This window comes from Pithys albifrons, chromosome 24 (assembly GCF_047495875.1).
Source record: "Pithys albifrons albifrons isolate INPA30051 chromosome 24, PitAlb_v1, whole genome shotgun sequence".
Taxonomy (NCBI): domain Eukaryota; kingdom Metazoa; phylum Chordata; class Aves; order Passeriformes; family Thamnophilidae; genus Pithys; species Pithys albifrons.
In genome coordinates this window covers 6,659,326-6,680,446 of record NC_092481.1, presented here as the reverse complement: position 1 = coordinate 6,680,446, position 21,121 = coordinate 6,659,326, and the positions used below count along the sequence as shown (strand labels likewise).

Below are 21,121 nucleotides of genomic sequence, written 5' to 3'. Positions count from 1 at the left end.
CCCATGGACAGACAGACAGTGCTGCTCCTCCCAGGACCTCTGCCCATCCTGGCTCAACCCTTTTCCCAGGGATTGCTCCCTGAAGTGTGAAGAGGCTGGAAGTGCAGAGCCAGGAATTGTTCTCCAGCTGACACGCACGCGCCCGGCCCGCCCGCTTTGTTTGTGTGCTGGGCTGACCCTGAGCCAGCTTTCCTCATGGAACAGTCATTTCCTGCTCCAGGACCTGGTGCTGCAGATCCTCATCCTTCCCCCTCTCACCCTGTCTGTCCAGAGGGGTGGTTTGTTTCCCTTTCCTTCCTCAGATCTGGGTTCAAGGGCAGAATTCCCAGCTTGGAGCGAGTGGTGCCAGGCTGAGGCTGCAGCAGCCTTTGTGCCTCTGTGCAGAGGGGTTGGTTTAGTGGGAGCTGCTGGTCTGGCTGTGCCTGGCAGGCAGGTGGATGTCCTGCCTTCACAGCCATCCACAAGTGCTGCTGAAATCCCTCTGGGAAGGAGCAGCTCCCTCCTGCCCCTGTGGAAGAGCAGAATGCAGGTGTGGGCTGGGGAAGAGACTTTACTGAAACGAGCTCAGTCTGGGCAGCCCAAAGGCTGGGAAAGGGGGTCTGTCCCCCCTCCCAGAGCTGTCTGTGGGGTCTGTGTCCAGCACAGCACGTCCCACAGGGGGCTCCAGCATCGCCTTGTCCTGGCATCCCAAGGCACTGAACTGTCTGTGCTGCCCTTCATCTGCTCCCTGCCCCGGCACAGGGCTCAGAGAGGGACTGGCTCAGCCTGTTCCCTGTGCCCTCCTTGACAGGGGCCTTGTTTTCCTCCACCAGCCTCTGGATCTCTGCCCAGGCCTCATCCAGGTGCTGGGATGGACGGATCCAGCGGAGGAATAAGCCTAGGAGAGAAGGGCTGGGTGTTACCTCAGCCCTGCCAGGGAGGGACAGGCAGAGCAGCTTCCCCTCAGCCAGCCCAGCTCGGAGCTGGGGCTGGAATTTGGGAGGGTCCCACTCACCCTGCCAGAGCTGGATGCTCTGGGGCTCCACCGAGGGCCAGATCACCAGGGCGTTGTGTGAGTACAGAGGGTTGAGGAGCTTCTGCTGCTGCTCGGGCTGGCTCAGCCAGCCCCAGAGCGAGTGTGTGCTCTCCTTCACCTTGCACAGGCTCCTGTGGGGCACGGGGGGGTGTTCCAGTCCCTGCCAGGGCTCTGGGGGTCGGTGTGCCCCTGGGGGGCAGCGCTGTGCCCGCCCCTCACCTCTCCTTCTCGTTGTTGCAGAGGAAGGTGCCGTAGGCTGAGGCGTAGGCGTTGTCGAAGAGGGTGAGGAGCAGCCGCTCCCCGAACTGCAGCGAGAAGGGGAACTGGCGGCTCAGCTGCCACACACAGTCCAGGAAGAGCAGGAACAGCGGCCCCTCCTGCTTCAGCCGCGCGTGGGAATGGGCAGAGCGGGCGCAGCGCAGGTGGAAGGGGTGCCCAGCCTGGTGGGGGGACATGGGGGTGAGTGTGCCCAGCCAGCCTGGCATCCCCAGCCCCCCTTACCGGTGCTGCCGCCCTCACCTGGATCCACTCCCGCTCCAGCAGCCCCTGGAATCCCTCCAGGGTGCGGCACGAGGGGTCCAGGATCAGCTGTGCCAGCGCCGTCACCAGCAGCGTCGTGTCCGTGCCCTCTGCCCCGTGCACCAGCACACTGCCCTGCTCCCTGTGGGGGTGAACCCGGGCTGGGCCACGCTGGGGCTTGGGGGGCACAGAGAGGGCAGCCCAGCCCTTACCTGTCCATGCACTGGGCAGCCAGGCAGGCCAGGCTGGGGCCTGGGGGGCACAGAGAGGGCAGCCCAGCCCTCACCTGTCCATGCACTGGGCAGCCAGGCAGGCCAGGCTGGGGCTTGGGGGGCACAGAGAGGGCAGCTCTGGGGACAGCCCAGCCCTCACCTGTCCAAGCACTGGGCAGCCAGGCAGGCCAGGCTGGGGCCTGGGGGGCACAGAGAGGGCAGCCCAGCCCTTACCTGTCCAGGCACTGGGCAGCCAGGCAGGCCAGGCTGGGGCTTGGGGGGCACAGAGAGGGCAGCTCTGGGGGCAGCCCAGCCCTCACCTGTCCATGCACTGGGCAGCCAGGCAGGCCAGGCTGGGGCTTGGGGGGCACAGAGAGGGCAGCCCAGCCCTTACCTGTCCAGGCACTGGGCAGCCAGGCAGGCCGTGCTCAGCGCTGCCTTGACGTGGCTGAGCCAGCGGCTGCTCTCCAGCCGGCCCAGCCAGCGGTCCATGCTCAGCGAGGGGTCACTGCAGGTCTCCACCAGCCTGGCAAAGCTCTCCTGCAGCGGGCGGCCTCTGGGGACAGGGAGAGTGGCACTGGGTCAGCCCTTCAGGGAGTGGAGCCCCCACGGTGTGCCCACCCGTGCGGTGGCAGCGCCGGGGCCCGGCAGTGCCCTCACCTCTCCAGGGCGCGGTGCAGCCTCCGCCAGCGCGGGTAGGAGGCCTTGGGCTCGGTGCCACCGCCGCCCATCCGCGCCTGCTTGGCCGCCTGTGCCGAGCGCGTGTCGAGGATGAAGCCGCGCCCGCCCTCGCCCAGCGCCGTGCCCAGCAGCGCCTCGTCCTCGCGGCAGCGCCGGCGGTTGGGCCCGGTCAGGGGTTGGCTGCTGCGGAGCATCACCTGCGGGGCCGGGCACGGGCATGGGCGCTGCCAGCCGCCCCTGCCGAGGGCTGGCAGCACTGGCAGAGGGGCAGGGGGCACTCACGGTGCCGGTTTTGGGGTGGAAGTAGCTGAGCACGGGGAACCTGCCGCCCTGCCGGAACCGCGCTGCCTTTCTCACGGCGGCGTCGCCCACGGCCGCCGGCACGATGACGGTGGGAGGGTACGTGGGGCAGGTGCTGAAGTCCCAGTTCACGGTGCTCAGGCGCCACTGGCTTGTCTGGGGGGCACAGAGGGGCTCAGGGGCAGCCCCGGTGCCCAGCCCGGCGTGGGAAGGGCGGGCAGGGCTGTCCCTGCCAGGCTCACCTGCGAGGAGATCTGTTGGAAGTGCTGCTCGAGGGGGAAGAGGTGCCAGCCCTCCTCCAGCTTCAGGCTCTGGGGCCTGTAGAAGAACGGGTACATCATCATCACTGAGTCCACCGAGGAGAGGGCCTGGAGGGGAGAAAAGGGGAGCTGGTCACAGGCAGGGCCTGCTGACCAGAGCATGGAGTGGCTGGGAATGTCCCCACCATGTCATAAATCATGGAATGAACTGGGCTGGAAGAGACCTCCCAGATCATCAAGTCCAACCCTTGGTCCAACTCCAGTCCCTTTACCAGATCATGGCACTCAGTGCCACGTCCAGTCTCATCTTAAAAACCTCCAGGGATGGGGAATCCACCCCCTCTCTGGGCAGCCCATTCCAATGCCTGAGCACTCTCTCTGTATAGAATTTCAATCTGATATCCAACTTAAATTTCCCCTGGCAGAGCTCAAGCTGTGCCCTCTTGTTCTCCTGCTGGTTGCCTGGGAGAAGAGACCAACCCCCACTGGCTACAACCCCCTTTCAGGTGGGTGCAGAGGGTGATGAGCTCACCCAGGGCTCTGCAAACCCCATGGCTGTTCCTGCTCTGGACACGTCCCAGCACAAGTGAGGGCCGGGCAGCACCACCAGCCCCAGGGGCACCGGTGCCAGCACTGCCAGAGCTGGTGTTTACCCAGTTAATGACAGAGCCAGAGCAAACACTGCAGGGCTGCTCTCCCCTGCCAACCAACCCTTTGCTGCCTGGCCTGGGGCTCACCTCGATGGAGCTGGCGATGTTGAGACACTCCTCCATGCCAGGGATCTCCAGCTGCAGCACCTGCAGGTCTTTGCAGCGCAGGGTGATGGTGCCCGAGGAGCCAGAGAGCCTGGGGGGGCAGGAGGGGGTCAGGGCTGGCTGGGGGGCTGTGCAGACAGACAGACAGACACACAGACAGTGCCCACCCGCCCTCTGTCCCTGTGGCTGTGCTGGTGTGGGTGCCAAATCTCTGGGAGCTGGAATTTCCGCCCTCTCCGTGCCCTGGATGGCACCGCAGTGGTTGGCAGAGCCAAGAGGGCACCAAAAGCCAAACCTGGTGGTGTCTTGGGCGCAGCTGTTGGTCCGGGGGGGCTGGTGCCAGCCCAAATTCTGCACTCTGGGGAGAAGAGGAGGTCAATGCCCGCCGCTGCCAGGCATGGGCCAGGAGGAAGAGGAAGGACCATGCTCGGCGGGCAGCACCCAGGGGTGGCCCTGCTCTGCTCGGGAAAGCTCCAGCTGAGGGTGCCGGGGCTGGGAGAGGCTCGGGGCAGCCGCGGGGGGGGACACCAGCACACCCACCTCTTCTCCACGGCGTCCACGTTGCGGATGAGCAGCCAGAGCTCCAGGTCTGCTCCGGGGCGGGAGGAGAGGAGCAGGTGGTGGCTGGTGATGCACAGGGTGCCCTTCACCGCCGGCTGCCCCGGCCTCGACAGCTGCACGTTCTCCACCGTGGCCGTCTTGATGAGCTCCGAGAACTCCATGGCCGGGGCTGGGGAGGCAGAAAGGGGAAATCCTGCCTCGCACGGCCCGGCTGGAAGGCCCTTCTTCCCTCTGCGTCACGCAGCGCCCGACGGGCTCGCCCCGGCGGTTGTTGGCGCTGCCACAGACCGCGCGCGGGGCTGCCAGCGCTGCCAGGGGACAGTCCTGCCCCCGGGGTGGCAGCGGGGACGCGGCCGGGCAGGGGCAGCTGCAGGTCCTGCCCCCCGGCCACGCTGCGGCTGCTCCTCGTTCCCAGCCCCTTCCCCCCCCCGAGCCTGTGCCCCTGTGCCCACTGACACCCCCGGGACTGGGGACGGGGCAGGAGCTGCTGCCGAGGGCACTGGGGGAGGAGGAGGAGGAGGGTGGGCAGCTGGCAGTGCCCCTGGCACCCCTCTGCTTACCTGCTTGGGCTGGGGGACGAGTGGGGATCTCGCGTGGCATGCAGGGACCTTGGGGTGCAAGTGGGAGGACAGTGGGGAGCAGGAAGGGGACCTCAGAGTGCCCACGGGGAGCTCCTGGGCATAAGAAGGGATTGTGGGGTGCCAGGAGGGATTGTGGGGTGCCAGGAGGGACCTCAGGATGCGAGCAGGGATCGTGGGGTGCACCAGGGACCAGGGGGGTGCAAGGGGGGACCCCACGGTGCCAACAGGGACCCGCTGGGTGAAGCAGGGGTGGCTCAGGGCACGAGCTGGGGGGATTTGGGGGTGTAAAGGGGATCTCGGGGCGCAAGAGGGGGAGCTCAGGATGGAGGGAGGGACCCCGGGGTGCCCGCAGGGGCCTCGGGGTGGGGGGGGGGAAGCGGGAGGGCGGCGATGCCCCGCACGGCTCGGCCCGGCCCGGGCGGCGGATGTCGGGTTTAAGGTGGCCCAGTCCGGAGGAACGGGGGGCTCCACCCCGGGGTGGGCTGGGCGGGTCACTGCGTGGGGTGCGACAGAGAAGGGACACGCGCGGGGCCGCGGAAGGGCCACGCGAGGGGACACGGGGCATGGCTGGCATGGCTGGCATCGCGAGGTGTTTGGGGAGGGGGGGCACTCTGGGGGCGCTGGAGGGGTCGGGGGGCGAGTCCGCGGGGCAGGTGAGACCCGTGGGACACAGGTAAGATCCAGGAGCCGGCGCTGCTGCCCCTGGCACCCCGCGGGGCACGGGGGAGCGGGCAGAGGAAACATCCCCGCCCCGTTCCACCTTAAGGTCCCGGCCGGGAGCGGGACCCCGGCTGCCCCCTGTGCCCCCCCCGGCTTGTTTTTCCTTCCTTGGGCTTTTTTTGGGCTCCCCCCGGGCTGCTGCGCCCGGGGATGAGCCATTCCCGCTCCTCCGGGCCCGGTGAACTCTGTCCGGGAACGGGGAGTCCCTCCCAGCCGGACACAAAGATGCTAAAAATGAGAAGAAAAGGAAAGGAAAACAAAAACCCCCACAACAACATGGAATAAATAAAAAAATCCCTCGTCCTTTGCACTCCTCGGGATAAGGAAATTCCTGCCCATCGGAATTGTCCTCGGGGGTGGATAAATAGCCGGGAATCGGGCACGGCTGGGCAGCGAGTGCCTGGGTGGGTGGTCGTGGCCAGGGCAGAGGGCTGGGTGGGCAGAGGGCACCCCCCAGGGTTGGTGGGTCCCACCATGGCCCTCGGGCAGCTGAAGTTCAGGGAGCTGGGGGAGGAGGAGCCCACCTGGGAGGAGCAGACCCTGGACAGTGTGAAGGCGCTGACGGCCAAGCTGAAGCTGCAGACCCGCAGACCCTCCTACCTGGAGTGGGAGGCGCGGGTGAGGGGGCAGCGCTGGGGCACGCGGCCCCCCGGGGGGCACTGGGGGGCTGAGCAGGGCCAGGGGCACCCCCAGGACCTGCAGGGCAGCGGCGTCTGCGGCTTTGCCACCATGGAGTTGGCGCTGGAGTGGCTCAGGACGGAGCTGGTGAGTGGCTGGTGATGGATGAGGGGTGGGCAAGGACTGAGAGGGGCTCAGTGACCCCCGTGCCCGGCCCACCCACCAGTGAGGGCACACGGCAGGGTCAGGGGGGCTCTGCTCCTTTGCCCGGCTTGGTGGGTGCGCGGGCACTTCTGCAGGGCACGTGTGGCTCTGCAGTGCCACAGCTCTGCCCCTGTCCCCTCACAGCACTGGGGGGGCTGCGATTGTCACCCCCCTGCCAGCTCTGCGGGTGGCAGGTGACAGATTGATGTGGCACGTGGTGGCCTTCACAGGGTGGCACCGAAATCCCTCAGGACAGGCCTTGGGCAGGCAGAGCTGAGCGTGGTGCTCCCAGGGCAATGCCAGGGGAAATGCCACCACCCCATGGGGACAGGGTGTTGTGGGGCACCCCATGGCCTGTCCCTAAGGCAGCAACAGCCACGTGGGTACAAACCCGGGACATCTGTGGGTACAAACCCGGGGCCATCTGTGGGTACAAACCCGGGGCATCTGTGGGTACAAACCCGGGGCCATCTGACCCCAGCACGGGCACTGTGCCCGCTCCAGGACGGTGCGTGAGGGTGGTCCCCGGTGGGTTTGCTCCCTGCCAAGCCCCCTCGCTGGTGCCAGGCGGCTGCCCCGGGGTGGGTCCCGCTCCACCCCTGCCCCCTGTGCCCTGCAGAGGGAGATGCAGGCTGTGGACCAGCGCCTGGCACAGCAGCTGCTGCGCCTGCGGGCACGGCTGCACCGCCTCAAGGTGGAGCAAGCCTGTCACCAGCACAAGGAGATGCTGGACGATGCCACCTTCGGCCTCGAGGGCTGCGAGGAAGACTCGGACCTGCTGTGCACCATCCCCCCCAGGGCCGCCTTCCTGCTCTCCACGCCCCTCAAGCACATCGGGGTCACCCGCATGAACATCAACTCCCGCCGCTTCTCGCTCTGCTGAGCCCCGGGCGGGCACCCCCGGGGGCACCGGGAGCTGGCAGGGCTGGGGGACCCCTCCCCAACCCCTCAGTGCTGGGGACCCCTCCCCAAGCCCCCCAGCACTCGGGGCAGGCGGAGCTGAGGGCGGTGCTGCCAGCCCAGCTCGGGGGGCAGTGCCACGCTGTGGTGACACCCGGACAATGCCACCCCCCCAGGGGTGTTTTGGGGGCCTGTCCCTGAGGATGGGGGGTCAAGCATGGTGGGAAATGTTGGGCGTGGCCCTTTGAGGGGGAATAAAAGGAGGTAAAGGTGAGAGCTGGTGTGTTTTCTGTACTTTAATGCCCCTTCCTGCCCCCCAGATGTGGCTCCCGGCCCTTGGCTGTGGGGACTGGGGAGGTGCCAGCACAAGATGCCACCTGGGATGTGACTTCCCAGCAGACTGTGAGCAAACAGTGCCAGGGGGGACACAGGGAGACCCAGGGAAGCTTTGGGATGACCCAGGGATTATTTTGGAGCTGTTCTCCTTCCCAGGACGTGGGTAGAGGCTGCCCGTGCCCCCCAGGCTGCCCGTGCCCCCCAGGCTGCCCCAGTCCCCCAGGCTGTCCGTACCCCTCAGGCTGCCCGTGCCCCCCAGGCTGCCCCAGTCCCCCAGACTGCCCCAGCCCCCCAGGCTGCCCCAGTCCCCCAGGCTGCCCCAGTCCCCCAGACTGCCCCAGCCCCCCAGACTGCCCCAGCCCCCCAGGCTGCCCCAGTCCCCCAGGCTGCCCATGCCCCCCAGGCTGTCCGTGCCCCCCAGGCTGCCCGTGCCCCCCAGTCTGCCCGTGCCCCCCAGGCTGCCCCAGCCCCCCAGGCTGCCCGTGCCCCCCAGTCTGCCCGTGCCCCCCAGGTTGCCCATGCCCCCCAGGCTGCCCGTGCCCCCCAGGCTGCCCCAGACCCCCTGACTCAGCTGAGCTTCCTGTGCCTCACCTGTGGCTTCGTGTTTGATCTCAGAAGCCAAGACAATGGGGTTGTGGTTGTTCTGCTCTGAGCTGGCCCCAAACACGGGGCTGGCAGCCTGGCAGGGTCACTGAGTGTCCCCGAGTGTCCCCGAGTGTCCCTGTGGCCTGTGGTGACACAGAGGTGACAGCCAGAGTGGGTCTGTGGGGTGCAGGATGAGTCCCACAATAGGTGTTGGGATCAGGGCCAGCTGGTGCTGGGAACTGCCAACCTGAGCCCCGGGGAGGGGACAGCCCAGGGGACCGGGGGGCTTGGGCAGCAGGTGACACCTCCCTGGCTGTGTCTGTCCCCTCTGCCACCCCGTGGGACCCCGCTGAGGGTCCGGGCACCGCCGGGCTGAGAGGGCAGCGGGCTCGGGACCCTCGGGGGGGGGGGCAGGATGGCAGGAAGCCCTCGGGGTTTGTCACCCGCTCTTGCGGTCGGGGCGAGCTGCGAAGCTGCTGCTCGAGGGTTCGCTGTGCAGGCAGGAAATCGGCGCAGGCGGAGCGGGAGCGGAGCGGGGCAGCACGGCCCGGCCCGGCCCGGGGGTCCTCGCTGTGCCCCCCGCGCCATGGGCAGCACCTGAGCAGGGTGGGCAGCGCTGCCAGGGCATGGCGGGCTGACACAGCCTGGTCCTCACCTCGCTGCCCGCAGGTAAGACCGGGGGGGATGGGAGGTCTGTGCCATCCAGGGGTGGGTGGGCACCCCCCTGGTGCCTGTGACACTGGGGGGTCCCCCGGAGGGGGGGAAAGGGGGGTTTGGTGGTTGTGGGGGGGATGTGAGTGCTGGGGGAGTTCAGCCTGTGCCCCCCATTCCTCTGTGCCCACCCAGCTGGGGTGAAAGCCACTGTGCCAGTGCCCTCTGCCCACCTGGGGGTCCTGCCCAGGGTGGGAGCACCAACCCCCTCACTGGGCTGGTCCCAAGTCCCCATTTCCAGGGCAGAGGGGGAGTTTTGTCCCCAGGGCTGGGGGTGAGGGCAGTGCAGGGACAGGCAGCAGCTCAGGGCTGGTCTGGGGGCTGTTGCCCCTTTTGGGGGCTCAGAGGCTGAGTCAGACCCGTTTGGGGGTTCATAGGCTGAGACTGACCCGTTTGGGGGCTCAGAGGCTGAGACAGACCCGTTTTGGGGGTTCAGAGGCTGAGACTGGCCCGTTTGGGGGTTCAGAGGCTGAGACTGACCCGTTTGGGGGTTCAGAGGCTGAGACAGACCCATTTTGGGGGTTTAGAGGCTGAGACTGACCCGTTTGGGGGTTCAGAGGCTGAGACAGACCCGTTTTGGGGGTTCAGAGGCTGAGACTGACCCGTTTGGAGGTTCAGAGGCTGAGACTGACCCGTTTGGGGGTTCAGAGGCTGAGACAGACCCATTTTGGGGGTTTAGAGGCTGAGACTGACCCGTTTGGGGGTTCAGAGGCTGAGACTGACCCGTTTGGGGGTTCAGAGGCTGAGACAGACCCATTTTGGGGGTTTAGAGGCTGAGACTGACCCGTTTGGGGGTTCAGAGGCTGAGACAGACCCGTTTGGGGGTTTAGAGGCTGAGACTGACCCGTTTGGGGGTTCAGAGGCTGAGTCAGACCCGTTTGGGGGTTCAGAGGCTGAGACTGACCCGTTTTGGGGGTTCAGAGGCTGAGACTGACCTGTTTGGGGGTTCAGAGGCTGAGACTGACCCGTTTGGGGGGTTTAGAGGCTGAGACTGACCCATTTTGGGGGTTCAGAGGCTGAGACAGACCCATTTTGGGGGTTTAGAGGCTGAGACTGACCCGTTTGGGGGTTCAGAGGCTGAGTCAGACCCGTTTCTGCTGCTGCCTCAGCACAAACCCCGTCCTGCAATGGCAACTTTGGTGCTTTGTGTCACTGCCAGGCTGTGCCAGTGCAGGGCAGGATGGCCAGTGGGTCACAGCTGGCTTGGGGACACTGAGGTGAACCTTGAGGAGCACCAGGGATGGGTCAGCCCAGCCTTCAGCACTGCCCACACCCACCCACACTGGTGGACAAACCAACTGGGCTGGCCAGAGCAGTGTGGGCGGAAGGGCCGGCCCAAGACAGGGAGTCAGAGGGGCCCAAACACACCCCAGAGCAAAGCCAGGGGGTGGCACACACAGGGACACGCTGGGACAGCCTTGCACAGCCCCTGGGCACACGCTGGGCACGGGGCAGGGGCACCCACAGGGCCCCCCCAGGCACCTCCGCAGCAGAAATTCGGTTGCACAGATGGAGCCACCGAGAGAACTTCAAACAGCCCTTCCCTGGCAGGTGGAGGAGCTGCCGGGGAAAGTCCGCGGTGGCTGCGAGAAAAAAGCACAACCCGGCACCTCCCTCCACACCCAGGGAGGAAAAAACACCTCCTGGCACCGCTCGGGGCCTCGGGGAAGGTGCCTGAAGGTCGGGGCTTCTCCTCTGCTGGGCACAGGGATGGGCATTGCTGTGGCCCTGCCTGCCCCTCCTGCCCAGTGTGGCTGAGCCCCTTTTTGGGTGCCAGAGTGAGGTCCCAAATGGGTGGCATGAGGAGCTGAAGGTACCAGGGTGGTTTTTAGCACAAGTGCCCAAAGCATGGGGTGGGCACTCATCTGTGTTTTCTCCTTGCCAAAATTGCCACTCACCTGTTCCCTTTGGCCACTGTGGTGCTGGGCACCCTGAGGTGGCACCGTGGGCATGGTCCCCATGTCCCTGCCAACTGTGAACCCAAGGGAGGGGGTTCCTGGTCTGCAAAACCAGCCCTGGGAGTGCAGGTTGGGGGGCTCTGACTGGCACCATCCTCTGGCTGAGGCTGGTGACACTGGGGCTGGCAGCACCCTGGGGACCCTGGACCCACCCTGAGGACCCTGATGCCACCCTGGGGACCCTGATGCCACCCTGGGGACCCCCAGTGAGGCTTTTCCCTGTGTCCCCACTCAAACAAAGCCCCACAGCAACACGGAAGGGGGTGGATTTACGTGATGAAACCTCAGCCTGCAATGGCTGGAAACTGGGGACAAAGCGGTGCCAGCAGTGCCAGTCTGGCTCCCAGCAGAGCCTCTCCCAGGGCTCAGCTGGGCACCAGGAGGGGTTGGGGACCCTCACCCTTGCACCCCTCAGTGCCAGATCAGGGCTCCCACCCGGTGCTGGCGCAGCAGCCGCTGGTTTGGGTGCTGGGCCAGGCACAGCTGGGGAGGCTCGTGGTGACTCCAGAGCCAGCAGAAACCACACCAGGACCCCCAGAGAGCCCCCAGAGGGCCCCCAGAGAGCCCCCAGAGAGCCCTCAGAGAGCCCCCAGAGCCGAGCCTGGAGGGCAGGGCTTGGAGGGCAGGCCTTGGTGCAGCCAAATCCCGGCCGTGTGGGTGTGGGGGATTCTGCGGAAGAGCCTTTTCCGGGGCCGTGGGCAGCCGGTCCCACACGAGGGCTCCCGGGGCTGGGCCATGACTGGCATCCTCTGGAAGGCTCCTGGCTCTGTGCCATGATTGGCATCCTCTGGAAGGCTCCCAGTTCTGTGCCATGATTGGCATCCTCTGGAAGGCTCCTGGCTCTGTGCCATGATTGGCATCCTCTGGAAGGCTCCCAGTTCTGTGCCATGATTGGCATCCTCTGGAAGGCTCCCAGTTCTCTGCCATGATTGGCATCCTCTGGAAGGCTCCTGGCTCTGTGCCATGATTAGCATCCTCTGGAAGGCCAGAGGAGCCCGGTGTGGTTTGCAGAGCCCCCTTGTGCCACCAGTGCCCACGCTGGTTAAAACTTGGTTGTAACAATGCCAAGGTCATGGGTTCAATCCCCTGTGTGGGCCACTGACTTGGACTCGATGATCCTTGGGGGTCCCTCCCAACTCAGAACAGTCTGGGATTCTGTGAAGGTGTTGGGGGCACTGGCACAGCCCCATGCCAGTTCTGTGTGCCCAGGGCTGAGCCTCCAGCCTGGGGCTCCCGGGGGGCTCAGCGTGGGGGGTCCCGGGACAGGGTGGGGGGTCAAGGACACCCCAGATGCAGCAGGAATGGGGGGGATGTGGGGGGAGGATGAGCACCCAAGGGAGACGGAAATCAGAGGCCACCCGGGGTGTGTGGGCAGTGCCCACATCCCCCTCCCACCACGGGAGGTGCCACGTCCAGCCAAACCTCGTTAGACGTGAGCTGCAGCACGAGTGTGTTAATTGTGAGTGGGATATTAATGATTGGGTTGTTACCTGGATAGAGAACAGAAGGATCAGCCCAAGGGGAGGATGGAGGTGGGTGGGACACAGGGAAAGAGGAGCCTCAGGCTGGGGACTAATTACCTTCAGTGGTTTTAATTAACAAAGCCAGGATAAATCAGGAGGAAATAAAGGCTGATGACAGAGAGGCAGAGGATGTGCCCAGGTCAGCTGAGGAGTGTGCAGGGTGGGCCAGGCCGTGTGGGAAACCGGATGGATGGAGGGACGGATGGAGGGATGGATGGATGGAGGGAGGGAGGGAGGGATGGGGATGTGCTGGAGCAGGAGGAGAGACGAGGCTGGGGGTGCCAAGGCTGAGGGTCCCAAGGCTGGTGATGCCCAGGCTGGGGGTGCCAAAGCTGGGGCTGTCCAGGCTGGAGTTGCCCAGGCTGGGGATGCCCAGGCTGGGGGTGCCAAAGCTGGGGGTGCCAAGGCTGAGGGTCCCAAGGCTGGGGATGCCAGGGGTGCCCAGGCTGGGGGTGCCCAGGCTGAGGGTCCCAAAGCTGGTGATGCCCAGGCTGGGGGTGCCCAGGCTGGGGGTGTCCAGGCTGGGGGTGCCAAAGCTGGGGGTGCCCAGGCTGAGGGTCCCAAGGCTGAGGGTCCCAAGGCTGGTTATGCCCAGGCTGGGGGTGCCCATGCTGGGGGTGCCCAGGCTGGGAGTGTCCAGGCTGGGGGTGCCCAGGCTGGGGTGCCAAGGCTGGGGGTGTCCAGGCTGGGGGTGCCAAGGCTGCCCTCACCACCTCTGCCCCCCAGGCACCATGGGCTGCTGCTGCAGCTCAGACTATGACGAGGACTGGATCGAGAACATCGACATTTGTGAGCACTGCAATTACCCCATCGAGCCCGACAGCAAGCGCCAGGTGAGGACGGGCAAACACCTCCATCCTGGTGGCCAAACACCTCTGGAGGTGGCCAGGGAGTGGCCAAACACCTCTGGAGGTGGCCAAGCCCTGGGAGGTGAGGGCTAATGGGGCTCCTCACCCCTGGCAGAGGCTGATCCGCAACGGCTCCGAGGTACGAGACCCTCTGGTGTCCTACGAGTCCTCGTCCCCACCGTGTTCCCCCGTGCAAGGTGAGGCCTGGCAGGGCAGGGAGCAGCAGGGGCACCCCCAAACCAGCCACTCCCACCCTGTCCCTCTGCTTGTCCCCCCAGAGAAGCTGGTGGTGGCCCTGTACAACTACGAGCCCAAGCACGACGGGGACCTGGGGCTGCGGAAGGGAGAGAAGCTCCGTGTCCTGGAAGAGTGAGCGAGCACCAACCGTGCCCAGCACCCATCCTGGCACAGCCCCGCGGCTCCCGGGCTGCTGGGGGGGTCTGTGCAGGGTCCTGGCACCTGGGGAGGTCTCACCCCGCTGTGTCCTTGCAGGAATGGGGAGTGGTGGAAAGCACAGTCGCTCACCACGGGGCAGGAGGGATTGATCCCCTTCAACTTCGTGGCCGTGGTGAACAGCCTGGAGCCCGAGCCGTGAGTGGGGGGCATGTCCTGGCACGGGGGGGGATGTCCTGGCACGGGGGGCAAGTCCTGGCACGGGGGGGATTGTCCTGGCACGGGGGGAGTGTCCTGGCACGGGGGGGCATGTCCTGGCACGGGGGGATGTCCTGGCACGGGGGGGCAGAGCCAGGAGTGACCTCAAAAGTGCTGGTGGGTGAAGGCACAGCCTGATCCCCCCCACCCCTGCCCCTGCCCAGGTGGTTCTTCAAGAACATCAGCCGCAAGGACGCGGAGCGGCAACTCCTGGCCTCGGGCAACACACACGGCTCCTTCCTCATCCGGGAGAGCGAGACCTCCAAAGGTGCCACCCGAGGGCAGCTCCTGCCACCAGCACTGGGAGAGGCCCTGGGAGGGGTGTGGGGGTCCCAAATGATGCCCTGGGAGGGGTGTTGGGGGCCCTGGGAGGGGTGTTGGGATCCCACACGGTGCCCCGGGAGGGGTGTCGGGGTCCCACACGGTGCCCCGGGAGGGGAGTTGGGGTCCCACACGGTGCCCCGGGAGGGGTGTCAGGGTCCCACACGGTGCCCTGGGTGAGGTGTCGGGGTCCCACACGGTCCCCCGTGCCCAGGCTCGTACTCGCTGTCCGTGCGGGACCTGGACGAGACCCAGGGAGAGACGGTCAAGCACTACAAGATCCGGAACTTGGACAGCGGCGGCTTCTACATCTCCCCCCGCGCCCCCTTCGGCAGCCTCAGGGAGCTGGTGCAGCACTACACGCGTAGGGGCAGGGCCGGGGGGCGGGAATGGGGCGGGATGGGGTGGGATGGGGCGGGATGGGGTGGGAATGGGGTGGGAATGGGGCGGGATGGGGTGGGAGTAGGATGGGACAGGATTGGATGGGATGAGAATGGTAGAGGGGCAGGATGGGATAGGACAGGGTGAAATGGGAATGGGATGGGAATGGCCCAGAATTGGACAGGATGGGGATGGGATGGAGTGGGATGGATGGGATGGGATGGGATGGAGTGGGTTGGGGTGGGATGGGATGGGATGAGCAGGACATGCTGCTGCTGTGCCCCAGCCAAGCCCTTGCCCTGTGCCAGGCTCCTGGTGCCTCTGCCTCCCCCTGAGCCCGGCTCTGCCTCCCCCTGAGCCCGGCTCTGCCTCCCCCTGACCCCCCAGGCAGCTCGGACGGGCTCTGCACCCGCCTGGGCAAGCCGTGCCGGACGCAGAAGCCGCAGAAGCCGTGGTGGCAGGACGAGTGGGAGGTGCCGAGGGAGTCACTGAAGCTGGTGGAGAAACTGGGAGCGGGGCAGTTTGGAGAGGTCTGGATGGGTGAGTTGGGTCGAGATGGGGCTCCAGAGAAGGGCAACGAGGCTGGTGAAGGGACTGGAACACAAATCCTGTGGGGAGAGGCTGAGGGAGCTGGGGGTGTTCAGCCTGGAGAAGAGGAGGCTCAGAGGTGACCTCAGCACTGTCTGGAACTCCCTGGCAGGGGTTGTAGCCAGGCGGGTGTTGGTCTCTTCTCCCAGGCACTCAGCAGGAGAACAGGAGAGCACAGCTTGAGCTCTGCCAGGGGAGGTTTAGGTTGGATATTAGAAAGAAATTCTTTGCAGAGAGAGTGCTCAGGGATTGGAATGGGCTGCCCAGAGAGGGGGTGGATTCTCCAGCCCTGGAGGTTTTTAAGGTGAGACTGGACGTGACAGTGTCATGATCTGGTGATCAGAGTGGGGTTGGATCAGTGGTTGGTCTTGATGGTCTCAGAGGTCTCTTCCAGCCCAGTTCACTCTATGATTCTGTGATTCCTCCTCCTGGGTGAGGCTCCGGTGTGGGCAGTGCCAGCCAGCCCTGTGGCATCCTCGGGATGGGAGGGATCCAGCAGGGATCTCCCCCAGAGCAGCCAGCACAGCCCCAGGTGTGGGACCACGGCCTTCCACAAGGCTCCTGTGCTAAGGGAGAGCTGGGCAGCCCTGGGGCCTCTCTGGCTCACAAGAGCAGCCCAAGCTTCCCCCTCTCCCATCCCACATCCCTGTGCCACTGCCTGGATGGAGTGCCAGTGGAGGGTCGATCTCCAGCCAACCTCTGCAGCCTCCAACCAATCTCCAACATCTCTTCCTCCTGCAGTCTTGGCTTGGGGTGCTCCAGACCCACAGAGCAGCCCCCACACTGGCCCCTTGGCTGGCACTGCTGGTGCCACCTGTCCCCTGGCTGTGCCTGGTGATGGGTCCCTCTCCTCATCCCGCTCTTCCCATCTCTCCAGGCTTCTACAACGGGCACACGAAGGTGGCAGTGAAGAGCCTGAAGGCTGGCAGCATGTCCCCCAGCGCCTTCCTGGCCGAGGCCAACCTGATGAAGAACCTGCAGCACCCGCGGCTGGTGCGTCTCTACGCCGTGGTCACCAAGGAGCCCATCTACATCATCACCGAGTACATGGAGAAGGGTGAGAGCACCCAGGCACTGCCCACCCGGGGTGGGGAGGGCTGGGGGCTGGGAGGAGCTGTGGCCACACAGCCACAGGGTCATTTAGGTGGGAAAACACCTCTGAGGTTGAGTCTGACCTGTGACCAATGCCCAGCTTGTCCTCCAGCCCAGAGCACTGGGGACAGTTTTGGGGTGGGGACTCCACCAGCACCTGGACAGTCCCAAAAGTCCAGTAGTCCTTCAGTTCCTTCAGTTCCTGGCTGTCCCATCCAGCCTCAGGCCACTTTGGGCATCCCTGCCATGCTCTGCCTTTACCTCTCCCTCCACCAGGAGCTTGAGGATAAAAGAGGGGAGAAGGACCTTGCAGGAAGAGTGTTCTGCTGCCCACCCTCTCCTGCTCCCCTCCCTGGGGGGCTCTGAGCTCCCCAGCCCCACGGTTTGGGTTGCAGTGGGTGCCAGTGCCTGGTGTTTGCTGCTCAGACCTGCTGCCCTCTCTGCAGGCAGCCTCGTGGACTTCCTCAAGACCTCAGAAGGAGTCAAGCTCAGCATCCACAAACTGCTGGACATGGCTGCGCAGGTGAGGGGGGCAGAGCCACGGGGCTGGCACTGGGAGGGCTCTCTGTGGGGCTGGAGCTAATTGCAATCCCCCCAAATTACAGATTGCTGAAGGCATGGCCTTCATCGAGGCCAAGAACTACATCCACCGGGACCTGAGGGCTGCCAACATCCTGGTCTCGGACACCCTGTGCTGCAAAATCGCCGACTTTGGGCTGGCCAGACTCATCGAGGACAACGAGTACACGGCTCGAGAGGGTGGGAGCCCAGCTCGCCCTGCCCCGGGGGTGCACAGAGCCTGGGGACAGGGCAGGAGGGACCCCCACCCTGCCCCGGGGGTGCACAGAGCCTGGGGACAGCACAGGAGGGACCCCCACCCTGCCCCGGGGGTGCACAGAGCCTGGGGACAGGGCAGGAGGAGGGACCCCCACCCTGCCCTGGGGGTGCACAGAGCCTGGGGACAGGGCAGGAGGAGGGACCCCCACCCACCCCGCCCTGCCCTGGGGGTGCACAGAGCCTGGGGACAGGGCAGGAGGGACCCCCACCCTGCCCCGGGGGTGCACAGAGCCTGGGGACAGCACAGGAGGGACCCCCACCCTGTCCCGGGGGTGCACAGAGCCTGGGGACAGCGCAGGAGGGACCCCCACCCTGCCCCGGGGGTGCACAGAGCCTGGGGACAGGGCAGGAGGGACCCCCACCCTGCCCTGGGGGTGCACAGAGCCTGGGGACAGGGCAGGAGGGACCCCACCCTGCCCCGGGGGTGCACAGAGCCTGGGGACAGGGCAGGAGGGACCCCCACCCTGCCCCGGGGGTGCACAGAGCCTGGGGACAGGGCAGGAGGGACCCCCACCCACCCCGCCCTGCCCCGGGGGTGCACAGAGCCTGGGGACAGCACAGGAGGGACCCCCACCCTGCCCCGGGGGTGCACAGAGCCTGGGGACAGGGCAGGAGGGACCCCCACCCTGCCCCGGGGGTGCACAGAGCCTGGAGACAGGGCAGGAGGAGGGACCCCCAACCACTCCAGCGTCCCTGGGGGTGCACAGAGCCTGGGGACAGGGCAGGAGGGACCCCCACCCACCCCGCCCTGCCCTGGGGGTGCACAGAGCCTGGGGACAGGGCAGGAGGGACCCCCACCCTGCCCTGGGGGTGCACAGAGCCTGGGGACAGGGCAGGAGGGACCCCCACCCTGCCCTGGGGGTGCACAGAGCCTGGAGACAGCACAGGAGGGACCCCCACCCTGCCCCGGGGGTGCACAGAGCCTGGAGACAGGGCAGGAGGGACCCCCACCCACCCCGCCCTGCCCCGGGGGTGCACAGAGCCTGGGGACAGGGCAGGAGGGACCCCCACCCACCCCACCCTGTCCTGGGGGTCCCCACGGGGCCCTGGGAGTGAGGGAGAGGGAGCAGAGGGGAGTTGGAGGGACAGGAGCTGCAGGAGGGGGAGCAGAGTGGAATTGCAGGGACACTTTTTCCTCCTCCATCTCTCTCCTCTCGGGTGGATGGGGGGCTGCAGGGCCCTGTTTGCCCACCCAGTCCTGCTTTTGGTGGGCTGACAGCCTTGGGTGGGGGGTACAGCAGGAACAGGAGTGCCAGCCCACAGCCCAGCAGTGGGGCACAGGATGCCACCAAAGCCAGCTCATCCCAGAGCAGGGACAGAGGCTGAGCCGGGGTTGTCACAGCAGATTAAACACAGAGGGCGACTCCAGCCCTGCCAGGACTCTCCATTCCCTCCCCTCCCGCTGTTCTTTCAGGGGCGAAATTCCCCATTAAGTGGACGGCGCCGGAGGCCATTAATTACGGGACGTTCACCATCAAGTCGGACGTGTGGTCCTTCGGGATCCTGCTCACCGAGCTCGTCACCTACGGCCGGATCCCGTATCCAGGTCGGGATTTCCCGGCAGCTGGAGGAGGATTCTCCCGTGGCAGCGGGGCTGGCACACCAGAGCACGCCCAGGAGTGTGGACATGCACTCCCGCACGCACACACTGCCAGCCTGGCTCCTGCCCTCCGCCCACCCAAACGCCACTTGGAGGGCACTGGGGGGCAGCAAAAAGGGGTGGGAGCTTCGCCATGGGGGGCTGAAAGTGTGGGGTGGTGACCCCAATTCCGTGTCACAGTTCTGTGTCCTGGCAGGGGTGACTGACCCCAGGGTGGCACCAGATTGAGTCCTGTGTGCTGTCCCGACAGGGATTGCCAGCCCTGGGTGGTACCTGTGATGGGGGGACCAAAATTCACTCCTGTGTGCTGTCCTGGCAGGGATGAGCATTCCCAGGGTGGCACCTGTGACATGAGGGGACCAAAATTCACTACTGTGTGTTGTCCTGGCAGGGATGACCAACCCCAGGGTGGTACCAAACTGAGTCCCGTGCATTGTCCTGGCAGGGATGACCATCCGTGGGGTGGTACCAAACTCCTGGCAGGGATGACCAGCCCTGGGTGGTACCAAACTGAGACCTGTGTGTTGTCCTGGCAGGGATGACCATCCACGGAGTGGTACCTGTGGCATGGGGATGACCCCAGTTGAATCCCACATGTTGTCCTGGCAGGGATGACCAACCCCTGGGTGGTACCAAACTCCTGGCAGGGATGAGCAACCCCAGAGTGGCCCCACACTGAGCCCTGTGCTTTGCCCTGGCAGGGATGACCATCCATAGGGTGGTACCAAACTGAGTCCTGTGCATTGTCCTGGCAGGGATGACCATCCATAGGGTGGTACCAAACTCCTGGCAGGGATGACCAGCCCTGGGTGTCCCACACTGAGCCCTGTGCTTTGCCCTGGCAGGGATGACCATCCATAGGGTGGTACCAAACTGAGTCCTGTGCATTGTCCTGGCAGGGATGACCATCCATGGGGTGGTACCAAACTCCTGGCAGGGATGACCAGCCCTGGGTGGTCCCACACTGAGCCCTGTGCTTTGCCCTGGCAGGGATGACCAACCCCAGGGTGGCCCACACTGAGCCCTGTGCTTTGCCCTGGCAGGGATGACCAGCCCTGGGTGGTCCCACACTGAGCCCTGTGCTTTGCCTGGCAGGGATGACCAACCCCGAGGTGATCCAGAACCTGGAGCGCGGGTACCGGATGCCGCAGCCGGACAACTGCCCGGCCGAGCTGTACGAGCTGATGCGACAGTGCTGGAGGGAGAGCCCCGAGGAGAGACCCACCTTCGAGTACATGAAGAGCGTCCTCGAGGACTTCTTCACTGCCACCGAGGGCCAGTACCAGCAGCAGCCCTGAGGGGGCACAGCCCCGTGTCGGGGGGCTGGGGGGGCTGTCCTGGAGCAGATCCCCACAGACCCACGGACATCATGGACATCACCCCGGGGTGTTGGGGGTCCTTCCCTGGACCAACTCCCCACAGACCCACGGACATCATGGACATCACCCCGGGGTGCTGGTGATGCTGCCCTAGGCCAAACCCCACAGATCCCATGGACATCATGGACATCACCCCAGGGTGCTGGGGGTCCTCCCCTGGACCAACTCCCCACAGATCCCATGGACATCACCCTGGGGTGCTGGGGGTCCTTCCCTGCACCAAACCCTCACAGACCCCACGGACATCATGGACATCACCCCAGGGTGTTGGGGGATCCTCCTGTAGACCAACACCCCACAGATCCCATGGACATCATGGACATCACCCCGGGGTGCTGGTGATGCTGTCCTGGACCAGACCCCCACAGATCCCATGGACATCACCCCAGGGTGTTGGTGGACTCTCCCCTGGTCCAACAGTAAAGATTTGGAGCTCTCCAGCCCTTGGAGCAGCAGCTCTTTGGAGCTCCCCAGCCCTTGGGAGCAGCAGGTCCCCCCTTGGCCATGGGATGTCCTTTCTTCTCCTCCCTCCATGGCATTTGCAGGACCCACAGCTGGTTTGGGGAAATAAAGCCCTTTTCAGCAGTGCCAGGGCTGCCTTAGGTGGGTACTCGGGGTGATGCCCACCAGTGATGGACCCCACTGGGACCAACCCACCCGGGGGGGCTGCTGGTGATGGGGGTCACTGGGGGGTACTGGGAGTCACTGGGAGGGTACTGGGAGTCACTGGGAGGATACTGGGAGTCACTGGAGGGGAAATGGGAATCACTGGAGGGAAAATGGAAGTCATTGGGGGGGTACTGGGGGTCACTGGGGGAGTACTGGGAGTCATTAGGAGGGTATTGGGAGTCACTTGGGGGAAGGAAATGGGAGTCACTGGGGGGATACTGAGAGTCACTGGGGGGGCACTGGGGGGTCACTGGGGGGGTACCGAGAGTCACTGGGGGGGTACTGGGGGTCACTGGGGGGGTACTGGGAGTCATTG

The 21,121-nt window shown here is 65.7% G+C and overlaps 3 protein-coding genes across 6 annotated transcripts; 2 read left to right on the top strand and 1 right to left on the bottom strand.

Moving 5' to 3' along the window:
* Window positions 1-38: 38 nt before the first annotated feature.
* Window positions 39-5,211, bottom strand: LOC139682531 (myotubularin-related protein 9-like). 3 transcript variants are annotated; one of them, XM_071576963.1, is made up of 12 exons: window positions 4,864-5,211; window positions 4,283-4,472; window positions 3,910-4,100; window positions 3,725-3,833; window positions 2,970-3,045; window positions 2,710-2,883; window positions 2,407-2,624; window positions 2,141-2,302; window positions 1,535-1,676; window positions 1,235-1,455; window positions 995-1,146; window positions 39-877 (listed from the first exon to the last, which is right to left on the bottom strand). In XM_071576963.1, exons 1-12 carry the CDS (start codon window positions 4,901-4,903, stop codon window positions 717-719), a joined length of 1,836 nt encoding a protein of 611 aa, XP_071433064.1. In that variant the 5' UTR covers window positions 4,904-5,211; the 3' UTR covers window positions 39-716. The 3 variants fall into 3 exon arrangements, with proteins under 3 accessions (XP_071433064.1, XP_071433065.1, XP_071433066.1); XM_071576964.1 differs by having other exon boundaries at window positions 2,970-3,095; window positions 4,038-4,100; XM_071576965.1 differs by lacking the exon at window positions 3,910-4,100 and having other exon boundaries at window positions 2,970-3,095.
* A 314-nt stretch (window positions 5,212-5,525) lies between these two features.
* Window positions 5,526-7,585, top strand: FAM167B (family with sequence similarity 167 member B). The gene is made up of 2 exons (XM_071576750.1): window positions 5,526-6,369; window positions 7,046-7,585. Exons 1-2 carry the CDS (start codon window positions 6,079-6,081, stop codon window positions 7,307-7,309), a joined length of 555 nt encoding a protein of 184 aa, XP_071432851.1. The 5' UTR covers window positions 5,526-6,078; the 3' UTR covers window positions 7,310-7,585.
* Window positions 7,586-8,753: 1,168 nt separating this feature from the next.
* On the top strand, window positions 8,754-20,724 carry LCK (LCK proto-oncogene, Src family tyrosine kinase). Of its 2 annotated transcripts, XM_071576815.1 has the most exons (13): window positions 8,754-8,916; window positions 13,166-13,272; window positions 13,403-13,484; window positions 13,566-13,656; window positions 13,780-13,878; window positions 14,103-14,206; window positions 14,474-14,623; window positions 15,028-15,180; window positions 16,106-16,285; window positions 16,767-16,843; window positions 16,926-17,079; window positions 18,572-18,703; window positions 19,853-20,724. In XM_071576815.1, exons 2-13 carry the CDS (start codon window positions 13,171-13,173, stop codon window positions 20,053-20,055), a joined length of 1,527 nt encoding a protein of 508 aa, XP_071432916.1. In that variant the 5' UTR covers window positions 8,754-8,916; window positions 13,166-13,170; the 3' UTR covers window positions 20,056-20,724. The 2 variants fall into 2 exon arrangements, with proteins under 2 accessions (XP_071432916.1, XP_071432914.1); XM_071576813.1 differs by having other exon boundaries at window positions 13,403-13,656.
* The last annotated feature ends 397 nt before the right edge of the window (window positions 20,725-21,121 follow it).

Bases quoted from the DNA above. Each gene is read 5' to 3' on its own strand.
- LOC139682531 (XM_071576963.1), bottom strand. From the start codon at position 4,903: ATGCCACGCGAGATCCCCACTCGTCCCCCAGCCCAAGCAG. The intron at 4,473-4,863 runs GTAAGCAGAGGG...CTGCCTCCCCAG, and splicing joins TCGTCCCCCAGCCCAAGCAG to CCCCGGCCATGGAGTTCTCG. The intron at 3,046-3,724 runs GTGAGCCCCAGG...GTTCTTCTACAG, and splicing joins ACATCGCCAGCTCCATCGAG to GCCCCAGAGCCTGAAGCTGG.
- FAM167B (XM_071576750.1), top strand. From the start codon at position 6,079: ATGGCCCTCGGGCAGCTGAAGTTCAGGGAGCTGGGGGAGGAGGAGCCC. The intron at 6,370-7,045 runs GTGAGTGGCTGG...TGTGCCCTGCAG, and splicing joins AGTGGCTCAGGACGGAGCTG to AGGGAGATGCAGGCTGTGGA.
- LCK (XM_071576813.1), top strand. From the start codon at position 13,171: ATGGGCTGCTGCTGCAGCTCAGACTATGACGAGGACTGGATCGAGAAC. The intron at 14,207-14,473 runs GTGCCACCCGAG...CCCCGTGCCCAG, and splicing joins GGAGAGCGAGACCTCCAAAG to GCTCGTACTCGCTGTCCGTG. The intron at 15,181-16,105 runs GTGAGTTGGGTC...CCATCTCTCCAG, and splicing joins GTTTGGAGAGGTCTGGATGG to GCTTCTACAACGGGCACACG.